General features: G+C 36.0%; 1 protein-coding gene across 7 annotated transcripts in view; it reads left to right on the forward strand.

The window, feature by feature from the left end:
• The window catches only part of GPC5 (glypican 5), a 1,453,242-nt gene that overhangs the window by 358,179 nt on the left and 1,080,965 nt on the right, over window positions 1-14,098 (forward strand). For all 7 annotated transcript variants that reach the window (XM_063714990.1, XM_054529150.2, XM_024231053.3 and 4 more), the window contains exon 5: window positions 6,519-6,644. In XM_063714990.1, the coding sequence (XP_063571060.1) occupies window positions 6,519-6,644 (126 nt within the window). The remainder of the gene's footprint in view (window positions 1-6,518; window positions 6,645-14,098) is intronic.

Below are 14,098 nucleotides of genomic sequence, written 5' to 3' on the forward strand. Positions count from 1 at the left end.
ATAAATGGGTTAGTATTTTAAAAGCAGGGAAGTGGTATTTTTTGGAGACAGAGTCTCGCTGCTCTATCGCCCAGGCTGGAGTGAAGTGGCACAATCTCAGCTCACAACGACCTCTGCCTCCTGGGTTCAAGCAATTCTCCTGCATCACCCTCCCGAGTAGCCGGGATCACAGGCATGTGCCACCATGCCCGGCTAATTTTTGTATTTTTAGTAGAAACGGGATTTCACCATGTTGGCCAGGCTGATCTCAAACTCCTGACCTCAATTGATTCCATCTGCCTCGGTCTCCCAAAGTGCTGGGATTGCAGTCGTGACCCACTGTGCCTGGCCTGTATGGCTCATTTCTAATATTGATTCTGCATTCAACTTGGAAAATGGAGGCACAGGGAACAAATGCTACACTGTTACATGCCCAAATTACAAATTATCCATTTTTATTGGTCCAGACATAGAGGCTTTGAATAAATATTCAGATGAGCAACATTTTTCTATTTTCTTTTAAATATGGTCAAACTGTTACTCTTAATAATTATATTTCATTTCTGTGTACTAGAGATAGTTCAAGCACAAGATGAGCAACTGACATACGAAACACAGTCCCTGAAGGATAATTAGATGGGACTGTTAACATCTCCCTGCATTTATTATGATCCTAATTTTAATAGTAAATATTCTCATAACAGTAGAGAAATAATTGCATGGATGCAGTCACTCTCCCAACAACTTAAATTTAGAAACTTTCTAAGAATATAGTATTTTGTTCATTGAAATATTTCATGTAAAACTGGAAAAGTAGTCGTGTGCTAGCTTGAGCATTGAGCTGGCAACTGAGATTTGAATTCTGATAATAGGGCCAACATTAATTTGCTCTGTGGTAGTAGGTAAGTCTTTATTTTTTTTGAGATGGAGTTTTGCTCTTGCTGCCCAGGCTGGAGTGCAATGGCGCGATCTTGGCTCAACGCAACCTCCGCCTCCCGGCCTCAGCCTCCCGAGTAGCTGGGATTACAGGCATGCGCCACCATGCCTGGCTAATTTTGTATTTTTAGTAAAGACGGGGTTTCTCCATGTTGGTCAGGCTGGTCTCGAACTCCCGACCTCAGGTGATTCTCCCACCTCGGCCTCCCAAAGTGCTGGGATTACAGGCGTGAGCTGTTGCGCCTGGCCGGTAAGTCTTTTTGACCAGTTCACTATGCCTACTAGTGTTTCATTCCCCTCCTTTACCACCATCTCAATTATTTTTGTTTAATATACCTACTGTAGATCCCTAGTTCTACTATTTATCAGTGCAACTGCATTTTGCAACACTTCTCTTGATTCCTGCCACCTAAACTCTGCCAAACACAGAATATAGTGTTCCAAAGTAGGATCTCCCCCCAAATTTCTGTCTTTTCAAACCCAAACCCATCTTAATAATAATACAGACTTTCTTCCCTTATTTTAGCCTCAGAAAATTCAAAGCTAACCATTCTGTTTTCAGTGGCCTTTCCTCTCTCTCTCTTTCGCAGAATTTCTGATTAATGAATTACTAATTTTCTTTTCCTAGCATTGTATCAACCGAGAGAGACTAAGTTATGATGTGATAGCAAACTACCCCAACATACCATTAGTTGAGAATGATAACATTGCGTTTCTGTTTAGAACCTGTGCCATTTCAGATCAGCAGCCATTACTGCTTAAGTTGCCTGGGCTTTAGGACCCAGAATGACAGGGCAGCCTTCCTCTGAAACATTGCCAGTCATCGTGCTAGAGGGAAACAGAAGCTGGCAAAACCTCGTTAGTTCTTAAAGCTTCAGCCTAGAAGGAGCATACATAAATTCTGCCTACATTTTTTCAAACCCCAAACAAGTCCGATGACCGAAGCCAACTTCCAAGCGCCTGTGTGCCCAGAAGGTAGATAATTAGACTCTCCAGAAACAAGCTCATTACCACAAACGCTTATCTCCTTTTTTTTATACCCGAATATTTTCAACTGTCTTCCACATTGAAACGAGCATACATAAGAACAAATCTTTAATTTTTCTTTTTTGGAATCTCTACTTATGGTTTCCCATACTCTTTCTAATGCTCATTGTACAGCAAATGTGAAGTTCATTACTTTACTTCAAGTGTTTTAATTCCTATATGGGTTTGCTAGGGCTGTCATAACAAAATACCACAGACTGGGTGGCTTAAACAACACAAATGAATTTCCTCAATAGTTCTGGGGTTGAAAGGTTCAAGATAAAGTGTCGGCAGGTTTGGTTTCTGCAGAGGCTCCTCTCCTTGGCTTGCAGATGGCTACCTTCACCCGGTGTTTTCATGTGGCCTTTTCTCTGTGCCTGTGTGTCCCTGGTGTCTCTTCCTCTTCTTATAAGGATACCAATCATATTGGATTAGCATCTACCCATATGAACTCATTTAATTCTAATTTTTTTTAATTTTTAAAATTTTATTTTGTGTGTGTGTGTATGTATGTATGTATATATGTATGTATGTATAGACAGGGTCTCACTATGTTGTCCAGGTTGGTCTCCAACTTCGAGGCTGAAGCAATCCTCCTGCCTCAGCCTCTCAAAGTGCTGGGATTATAGGCGTGAGCCACCACACCTGGCCCCTGATTATTTCTTTAAAGGCCCTGTCTCCAAATACAGTTAGGATTTCAACATAAGAAATTTTTTTGGCGGTGGCAGGAGGTGATACAATTTAGTACATAATAATTATGGTCACCACATATGAAGGACACTTTCAGTATTTTATTTAACCTCTCAGGATGGCATTTTATACTGTGAAGCATCTACCTTCAAATTCACTCATTCTTTAGTTTTCATAGTGCTTTAACTTTGAAGTTTTCTTCCTTTGCTCTCTCCACTTTCAGCTCTTTTTGGCTTTTTATTATGGCATATTATTTTCCTGAAAGATTTTCTCCATGTCCATTATTTTAGTCACTACCCGTATGGGTGGTGGGTCTCACATCACATGTCCAGTCCACTAACTTCCAAGGTCACATCTTTAACAGCAAACTTCCATGATATGCATAGTTCTTGAACCAGTAGCATCAACATCACCTGAGTGCTGCTTTGAAATGTAGAGTCTTGAGCCCTGCCCTGGAACTACTGAATCTGAATCTGCATTTTGGTAAAATCCCCAGATGAGATTTACACCTAGTAAGTTTGAAAGTAGCATTCTGTTTGATTTCTCTATCTAGACATTCCAAAGAAATCTCAAACTGAACATGTTGAGAATGAAACCATTAATTCCTTAGACTTCATTCATTTATTAATTTGATGACTATTTATTGGGGCTACTGTATGTAACACCACTGCTCTATGATTTATGGCAGTGAACAAAACAAGCAAACAACAAAATTTCTGCCTTCCTGAATATTTTATTCTAGAGCATGGAGACAGTTAAGAAACAATAAGTCCTGATTAATCCGTATATTACGTAAGTGGCTAGAAAGTGATGTGTGCCTTGGAAAGATGAAAATATTGAGCGAGATAACGATGACCATAAATATAGTGTGGGACACTGAGAAGGTGAGATTTCCCTTCCTTTATTTCTTATCTCAGGGAATGACATGACCATCCCCTCACATGAGCAGGGGGAAAACACAATTAGAAATTGTGTGTGTTATCTTAACACTCTTACTTTAACCTGTCAATTCTGGATTCCTAATGTCTTACAAATCTTTCACTTGTTTTTCTGTTCACTGACAGGCTCCTCACATCCTCAGGGTTTCTCCTGCTCAGGTTATAGCCACCTAAGTGACCTCACTGCTTTTCTACTCCCAAGTTGCTGCTATGATGATGATGACACCTGCTTGCTGGAAAACTTAATGGTTCCAACTGCCTTTTCAATAAAACAGAAACGTCTTATGATGAGCAATAAGACTGATGATAAAATGGTTTCTTCTTACCATTTTACCATAATTCATTCCCATAAGCACAGTCCCCACTAATGAAACTGCAAACTATCCATATTTTCTTTCCTCTTACCTTTACTCATCCTGGCTTTTTGTTTGGTTTGCTTGTTTGTTTTGCATGGAACACTGAAATACTGCCTTGTTTTGTAAATATCTTCTGATTCCTCTGTGCACTAAAATTTAGCACTATTAACACTGTATTATCGTTGTAGGTTTTCCCCAAAATGTGTGTTCTTAGAAGGCAGGGGCTCTCTTGCTTACCTGTGAATCCTTAGTACCAATAAAAAACTTAGTACTCAATAGTGTTTATTACTTTTTGACCAATAATTTATAGATGATGGTTCATAGAATGACTGGAAATCTTCTAGGTTACAATCCTTTCAGAATAAATATAGGCAAAGGTATGACGGTGTGTTTGGGAAACACAACCACCCTTTTGTGGGACCCTAAAGTATGGTTTGGGTTGTTGTTCAAATTGAAGTGAGAAGATACCTTGCACATCTTTCCAAGAAACTTGGATAAAATGCTGTAGAGAAGCCTTTGAAGGACTTTAAGTGAGTAACATAATCTCTGGAATATCAAATTTGAATTTTAGAAAGTGACTGTCATTGAGAATGGGAAGAGATTGGAGGGATGTAATCTTAGTGTAGTACGTCCAGAGAAAGATGATAAAGGCTTGGACTAAGGCAATGGCGGTATAGCCGTGGGAAAGAGGACTGGAAAAGAAAGACATAAAGCTTTCTCTATGAGGATCTATTGATTTTGAAGGGAGAAATGAACCTGGTGCTATCCACCAAGACTGAATTAGGGTCCATAAAAATATTTTCAATTTTACATCATCAATTTAAAAGTCTCAACATTCCATCAATTTGGGCCTGGTCTCTTCATTGCTAGAAGACTCTTTGATTCCAAACAAGTGATCATTTATAGTGAATAAAATTTAGGACAGGAGTCACACATCCTGCCATTCATTAAACCCCACCTTTCTAAAAAAGAATTAGTCTGCTTCCTCAATTATGTTTCAGTAGCTGCAACATATAAATTGACGTTTGTTCATGCATTCCAATTAGTAGAGATATAGCCATCTTTGAGGGACTTATTTTCTGGCAAAGGAAACTGACTTAAAGTAGTAAATCTATAATATAATTACTGTGCTATCAAGAAAATAAAGCCTTTGTTGTAATCAATCTAAGTTACAGTTAAGTCAGAATCATGCTTCTTGCAACCACTTTATCACTTATCTGGTTCAGCTTTGCTAAAAACTGGTTTAAATACTCACCAAATACTTACACTAAAAACTTCTGATTTTCTCTATGAGTTTTGATGTTACATATTTGAAAGTAATACTTATCTTTTTTACAAATCAACTCCAGCAATATTCACAAATAGTTATTTAAAAACCAATACGTTTGTGTCCAGCCTGGGCAGCATAGCAAGATATCATCTCTAAAACAAACAAACAAAAAATAATAGGAGAGAGAACTAAAAATTAATGAACTTGAGTAACAGAGCTGACAAAATGAGATTTAATTTTTAAAAAATTAGTTACTCCAGGTATAATTTAGAATCACCTGTCTTCTTTGATCTCATTTTTAAACACATTATATTTTTAGTTTTAATGAGGGATGACATTTCATAATTGCTACATTTTAACTGCGTATTCCATGAATTTCTAAAGTTTACTTTCCTTCCAACATTTCCTTCTTCTGCCCCTTCCTTCTGGTCTAGAGAGCATCTCCTATGATCAGCCTAGGGCTTTTCGTTTCTTTTTCCAAAACAATTGCTTACGTCAAAAAAATCATAATGAAGGCCTTTAGGACTTGGCCTTTTGAAATGTTAAAACTCAAGTTCTTGGTCCTCCAAAGCCTTGGTTTTAAAACTGAAAAGTTTTTGCTTTCTAAATTAAAACAAAACAAAAAACCTGCTTGTTGTTGAATTTTTCCTCCCATAATTGATATGGGGAAGGAAAGTAGTGTGGGAGGAAAAAATCTTAGTTAATGTATTAAATATTATTCCTTCCAATAACTTTTATTTTCATGCTTCTGAAATATCTTACGTGTCTGGGTTTTGGGTCATATTTAGTAAAGACATTACTTTCTGTTCTTAGATACCAAGAAGACCCAGATAGGAAAATAACCTACTACACTTTTCATCAGTAAGCAATCACTTGGCATGTTGTAAGTCTCTGACATTTTCCATAGGGAAAAGAAAATTATGAGTACTCTGATGGTGGCTTAGATGATAGCAGGTAGTGAGGACTTTCAGGGAGGCTAAATGAAGTGATGTCTGTCTGTATGCATCAGTATATACTATTCCCAACTTCTTGGATGTGAAGTTATACAAGATTCATACCCAGTGAACCCTTTTATTCCAAGAATAAACTCAAATACTAGCTTTTTTTTGAAAAAAAAGATAACGTATTTTCATCTTGGTGGTTAGAAAAGTATTTAAAATATACGAAAACAAATAGAGAAAATTTAAAAAATTATATTCTAAACATTATGCATAACAATATAAAAATTATATCCTAAACATTATGTATAACAATATATATCATTTTTGATGGCCTTTATTGTGGATGTTTGGTTTTAATTGTTTTCTTTCTTCTTTCGTTTAGAGAATTTATCAACAGCCTTCGACTGTACAGGTCATTCTATGGAGGTCTAGCTGATCAGCTTTGTGCTAATGAATTAGCTGCTGCAGATGGACTTCCCTGCTGGAATGGAGAAGATATAGCAAAAAGGTATTTTATGTGGTCTGTGAAAACCTACTGGTTACATCATCCTTGCTTTCTTTTTCTGAATCTTAAAGGGATTAATTCAGTCTTAACTTTGTCACACAGTTTACAGTCTACATTAAATACTTATCTTTAGTTTGTTAAAAAACAAAGAAAAGAACAACAAAACCTGATCCTTTTAAGTATCTTAAAACTATAACAGCATCCTGTGGTATTTTGAAAGTCTTCTCTTTTACCTATCTATGACTTACCAACAATCCTACTTTTGAATTAAACACCATTTATTTTTTATCCAGTCTGTCTGTTGTTTACCAAATATTGTATTTCTTTTTAGTTTAAATTCATGAGTATTAGAAAGTGAGGAAATTCAGTGAAATGTGAATACCTATTAAAAGATTCATTGGTATATGGGTATGTGTCCTAACAATGTTCCTGTGTCCATCCTACAATGGTCTGATAGAAAGACAGCATGCAAGAAAGAGAGAGAGAGAGATTGAGAAAGAGAGAGAGACTATGTAATAGTGGGGGCACTTTTATATATATATCTGTTTGAGGCATTGTTCATTGGTATGTTGTCAATTATTCTCAAACTTAGAAGTGAAATTCCATGTTCACTTTTTTTCCTCCCTATCTAGAATTTCTTTGACAGTTTCTTTTCCTTTATTTCCTATAACTGATTGTACTTTCAAGCAATCTCCTGAGCTTGAGAAAGTCATAAATTCTCCCTCTGTGGGCAATTAAACTGGTTGGGGAAAAGTCTCTAGATTTGCCAATACTAGTGGTTATTACAGAATGTAGGATAATGAGGTTTTGCTTTTGGATCTGAATCTGTTAAACTATAAAATATATATATTTTTTATTTATATATTTTACGTTTTGGATTTGAATCCATTAAAAAGTATACTTTGGATTTGAATGTGTTAAAATATATTTTTGAGCGGTCTCCAAAATGAAAGATAGGGTGTTAAGCTTTCTGACAGATATAGTTTGGCTGTGTCCCCACTCAAGTCTCATCTCGAATTGTGGTTCCCATAATCCCCAGGTGACCTGGGAGGGACCTGGTAGGAGATAATTTAATCATAGAGATGGTTTCCCCCATCCTGTACTTGGGATAGTGAGTTAATTCTCCCGAGATCTGATGGTTTTATAAGGGACTTCCCCTTTGCTGTGCACATATACTTCTCTTTGCTGCTGCCATGTGAAGGAGGACGTATTTGCTTCCCCTTATGCCATGATTATAAGTTTCCTGAGGCCTCTCTAGCCATGCTGAACTATGAGTCAATTAAACTTCTTTCCTTTATAAATCACCCAGTCTTGGGTATTTCTTCATAGTACTATGAAAATGGACTAATACAATGACTTACAAATAAACCTACCCTATATGCAGATAGGTGGTTTAGTTACCACAAAAGTGATGAGTTCATTTAAAACATTATTTAGCAAATTAACTTTGCTATGATAAACATATAGTATAATCAATTTTAATAGAAATTTATATAACAAAGCCACTTATATATTTCTGGGTGATCATTTTCATTGTAGTTAAAAGCTACATTCCTGAAATATTAAGTGATTATTTTCTTAATATCCTGAATATCTGAATATCTCAGACTTAGACTTCACAGAAAAAAATTGAAGACAAAATCTGTATTTAAATTTAAATAAAATAATTGGCTGATATGACTAGTGCTCTTTTTTCATTATGCACCTTGGATGTTGCAATGTAAGAACTTTGCAAATATTTCTTTATTGCTTTTACTGAGAGAAGTGATAGCATTCTTGTACTTTGAGTTCTTAGTGTATTCATGTCAACATTTCTGCTTCTTAGATCTAGTAATTAAATTCTACTTTGACATAGTATTTTTTCAAACTGTTCAACCTGGAATTGAACTTTTTGTATATTTCTACAAAGACTAATGAGAAACCCAGAGTGATTAATAAAAATTATTATATCATATAAATATATTTAATATACTACATGACATTATGTTGTATTATATTATCTGAATCTACAGCTGCAAGAACCTTAATTTGAATTTATCCCATTCCTCTCTTGACCAGTTGGTCTGGGGTTTGTGTAATGGGAAATACTGTTGGAGAAATCAATGATTTGGGGAAACCTTTTAGAGTGACAGTATTTTCAGCTCAATGAATATATTTTATTCTACATAATATATTTTTAAAGACCTCATTCATGGTTTATGAATTTGAAAAAGCACAGAGTTAGCAAGGACTCTCCATGAAAACCGTCCACATTTCTGATCAGCGAAGTACGTGATTCTTAGTATTCTCATTTGCTTCCAGCTAATGCCTTCCCTTTCCTGTACCACCACAGACTCCTGTCTATTAGCTACTTCCAAGTGCATAGAGACTCCAGTCTTTTGTGAACAAGCTTCGCTGTGTCTTTAACTATCTTCAAATAATTCTTCCAATCTCATCACCTTAATGGACATTTTCCCCTTCTTGAGCACATTTTTCTCTTCCATTTCTGTCTCATGGGTCCCTAACCTATTCCTGTGCCCTTTGGTCCTCAGTGCCAGCAGATGAGCCTCACATACTCCTACCACCTCTAAGGCTACTTCCAAAATGAGCATGTTTCAGCCCTGATTATTCTGTTGCCGTGAACTGAGGGTTTCAGAAGCATTATTTAATTCCCCCAATACTTCACTTTTAATGCCCCAAGTAAGTTGATTGGACTCTATCTCTTTTCTATTTGACGATGAGAAAATTCTGTGTCTTTTGACTTAAAAAATTAACTTAAAATTTTAATTTTAGTCATGACTCAGTCAATTATTTTTTTCATTTTTAATTTTTATGTGTACATAGCAGGTGTATATGGGGTACATGTGATATTTTGATACAGGCATGCAATGTGTAATAATCACATCAGGGTAAATGAGGTACCTATCTACTCAAGCACTTATCATTTCTTTATGTTATAAGCATTCCAATTATACTTTTAGTTACTTTAAAATGTACAACAAATTATTGTTGACTGCAGTCATCCTGTTGTGCTATCCAATACCAGATTTTACTCATTCTGTCTAACTGTATTTTTGTACCTATTAATTATCCCCATTACCCTCTTCCCACTACTCTACCCAGCCTCTGGTAACCATCCTTCTACTCTCCATCTCCAAGAATTCAATTGTTTTAATTTTTAACTCCCACAAATGATTGAGAATATGTGAAGTTTATCTTTCTGTGCCTAGCTTATTTCACTCAACATAATGGCCTCCAGTTCCATCCCCTTGATGTAAATTTAGAATGAGATTTTTTTTTTTTTCTCAATGCCAACTCAATGGTAAAATGTAAGTATCCATCAATTCTCGTTGATTGATTATGGTATCATGAAATGTTACACAGCAGTCAAATTGATACATATTTATATCTGCTACTGTGAAATGATGTCAAATAATTAAACAAAATTAACTAGAAACAGGATAGGACATATTTTACCAGCAGATTTCAAAAAAATAAAATAGATATTAATATTGGTTCTGCATAGAGTATTTCTGGAAAGTTACAAGAAAATTGTTAATGTGCGTAAATTTAGGACAAAGTACTAGGGGGCAGGGAGGTCTTTTATTTTTTAATTTGTATTGTACATATTTATTTTAAATGAAAACAGGTGTTAAAGTGATACAAGAATTATGGGCCATTATTGTTTTTTATGTTTTCAATTCTCAAAAAAAAGTAAAAATTAACGTTGTAAAAAGTGCTATTTATACATTTAATTTCTACTAATTCAGATTTTCCTAGTAATTTTGTGATATAGTTTTGTCAAAGCATTAATACATAGGCTTCAATATTCAACTGCTGAATTTATCTAGGAGAGTTTCTAAATAAAGTCAAGTCCTGATCACTGTTACAATCTGAAATTATTAACCACTTTCTCCTTGAGAAAAAATGAAGTATAGCAGTGATCTGTGGTGAAAAGCTCTAAGCAATCCTCATATGTGAGATTCATTTCAGAGACCTGCAGTTAGTTGAAGTAATGCCATTCGGTTTTGAGGAAATGGACAACAAGTGAATGTATACTACATTTGGGGACGATAGAGTGTTTTCCTTTTTTATGGGAGGTTATAATACCCATCAGGTTCATTCTAGAGGAATTAAGCCAAACACATCAATAGGTTAAATTGGTGGCCAAGATTAAGTCTATTCTTCATTATAAGAGTGAAGCAATTATTTTGGCAAGATTTCTTCTCCTGCAGGCATTTTTAAAGAGGTGATTGATATGATTATTTATGTGCACAGACATTCTGCTTCAAAGACTAGGAGAGCCATACAGACTATTTTAATATCATGACAGTCCTGTAAAACTGTGTGAAATCACCTATGTGCTGATCAAAAGAGGTGGAATTCCTTTGTGATTGTAGATGAAAATGTCTCAAATATCTGTAGTATAAAAAGAGTTTGATTTTTGAAACAAAATCTATTTAACTCAAATGATTTTGAAGACTGTATTCATATCATATACTCTACTGCAACACTGAGGTCAACAGTTCAAACAATTTCTGATTCAAGAAGAAAATATTATTGAAATCCATGTAGTCTGTATCTCTTATAGTCTCTTTTATCTCCCCTTCCTGTCTCTTCATTACAAAACAACATTGTTCTCTAAAAGGCATGTTAGTCTTTGTTCTCAGTTCTCTGTGATTGCAAATTGATTGTTTGATGATTCATTCTTTTCTTTCTGGGCACTGAAGTTCAGGTGACAGCTCCTTAATTACCAGGACTTCCTTTTCCCTTTTGATTAACAGATAATCCTGTAACTGTCCCTCAGTCTCCAGGAATTGACCTCCACAGTGACTCTTAAACTAGCCAGTATCTGTTAAGTACCTTTTTGAAGAGAACTCTCAAACCATGTTTTTCCTCTGCTTTTATACCACCGCAACAATCATCAACACGGAACTTCTGTGACCAAAAGTGTGGGTTTTTTTTTTTCACCACACACCAAGCATCCAAAACCAGATGAGTGTCCTCCAGTTCAATTCCAACACTATCTACCTGGAGATCCCACAGGCTGGGAGCTCAGTCCCCAAGACTGCCCTGCCTTTCTGAGACCAGTTCCAAGTCCCAGCCTCCAGAACTTCTGAACAACTGGCTTCAAGTTGGGGTTTCTACAACCCCCTCTTTGGGTTCAATGAATCTGATGGAGCAGCTCATGGAATTCAGAGAAACACTTATGTTTACCATTTTTTTAATCAATGATATTACAAAGGATACAGATGAAGAGATGCCTAGGGCAAAGTATGGGACAAGGGGTGAGGAGCTTCCGTGTCCTCTCTGGGCAGCTGCCCTCCAAGAACTTCTTTGTGTTCAGCTATCCAGAAGCTCTTTCAACCTTGTCCTCTTGAATTTTTATGGAGACTTCATTATGGAGACATGATTAATTTTGCAATTGGCCATTGGTGATCAACTTGACCTTCAGCCCCTCTCCCCTCCCTGGAGGTTGGTGGGAGGGCCTGAAAGTCCCAACCCTCTAATCATGCTTCTGTCTTTCTGAAGTGTCAGTCAACTTTAGCATACAAAAAGCACTTTGGAGATTCCAAGCATTTTAGCAAATGCCAAGAAACAGGGAAGAAGACCAAATATATATTTTGCAATATCATAGCACCCTGGTAAAATTAATGTGCCACATTATTTCTACTTCATCTTAAGTTAATGTTCCTGAATGCTTCTTTCATAATCCAGTTTTCTCTTTTCTAGCTCTTATGATAAGCTGACCCTTTTCCTCAACTGGTTGTGCATGAGTTTTTAAAATCAGATAAAATAGAAAACTGTATAAATCTCTGAGAGTTTGTACTCTACCAATTCTCACTTTTCTTTCTACCCAGGCAATGACAGTTTTCCTGACCATAATTTTGTTAACCTCAATTTTTTTTTCTTTTACCCATTATCTAGCTGGAAAGCCACTTCAATTTCAATCTTTCTTTTTTCTTCCTGACCTTACAGCATTCAATTATATTTTTCCTATTTAACATCTGTCCTAGTTTCCAAAAGTTTTGAACTTCATTTTAAAAACAATCAGGTCTTAGGATTGTCTGAATTTCTGAATTTTATTAATGTAACAACTGGCTGCTTTTCCTGTGTTTCTTGTGCAAAGGCAGTATGTTCTTTATGACTTAAACACCAGTTTGTTTTCTATTTCTTTTTTTTTTTTCCTGGCAAATTCTACCTATCCAATCAGTTTCTCATATCCTTTGTCTATACCTTCCTGATAATTATCATTGTCATATCTATAGCCTATCATATTTGGTTCAGAATTGGAGGTTACTTAAAAAGTGTGATTTGAAGACTTCTTCTTCACTTCAGCAATCTACCATGGAGCTTGAAATGCCCACAATTAACTGAATAATTTTCAATTAAATCATTTTCTCCATGCAACTGTATATGCAGCTTTGCCAAACTCTCACTTTCGTCTTGAATCTTAGGGGTATGAATCCCCTCATTTGTGTTTCATTTTAACCCCTAAATGCACTGTGATACCTATAATACTTTTTTTTTTTGCATTTATATGTCACACATCTTCTTTATTCTTCTCTATTGCAGTTTCTTTTGGAATAGAGCTCCTGTATTATCTAAGAGTCTAAGAATGATTAATATCATTGAACATCAATGAGTAATTCTTTGAAAATAACAAGACTCTGAGGGAATGACATTTTTGTAAGCATTAGTGAGAACTAAGATTTGGGACTTTGTACTTGGTGATAACGCTCTGATGGGTAATATGTGAGTCCAAAGTGAAGTTGACGCCTGAAAGGAAGATTAGATGAAGAGAGATGAGTCATACAAGTTACAATCTATGCTGACTCCAGATGCTGATTTTTTTTTTTTTTCCGGACAACTTTAAGACCATGTACATCTCATGGTATGCACTTTCATGGACATTTTTGTGAAATGGGAATCTAAAGAACTCCATGAATCTGAAATGTTTTGGGTTAGAGACGTGTTGGGTGAGATTGTTCCTATCAAAAAGATGAGGCACTGGGATGAGGGGTAGATCCACGTGCAAAGACCCGCCCAAGGTCAAAAGTCTGAGTTTGCAATCTTCATTAAGGGAAGAACTGAAACATTTCTGCTCATTTGTGACAAAAATAAAAAGTGCAGTTTCAGATATAAGGGACTACAGAATTCATCACATTGCATATTACACATTCTAGGTTCAATTAGACAAATACAATGGTTTGAAATCAACAGAAAATAAATTTGCAGGATTCTTGGCTGTGTAATATCCCTATGCCACAGTCTGACTCTCCCTGCCTTCCTCTATTACGCTTTCTTGTTAGGTAATTTTTATTTCAGTGATAGTCCCTAAGTAGTTATCTCATGGTTTGGGTCTATAACAAATATAGTCGCCCCTTGGTATCCATGGGGAATTGTGTCCAGGACCTCTCTCAGGACCAGAACTCAAGGATGCTCAAGTCCCAGCTATAAAATGGGGTAGTATTTGC

The sequence above is a fragment of the Pongo abelii genome, chromosome 14, assembly GCF_028885655.2.
Source record: "Pongo abelii isolate AG06213 chromosome 14, NHGRI_mPonAbe1-v2.0_pri, whole genome shotgun sequence".
Taxonomy (NCBI): Eukaryota; Metazoa; Chordata; class Mammalia; order Primates; family Hominidae; genus Pongo; species Pongo abelii.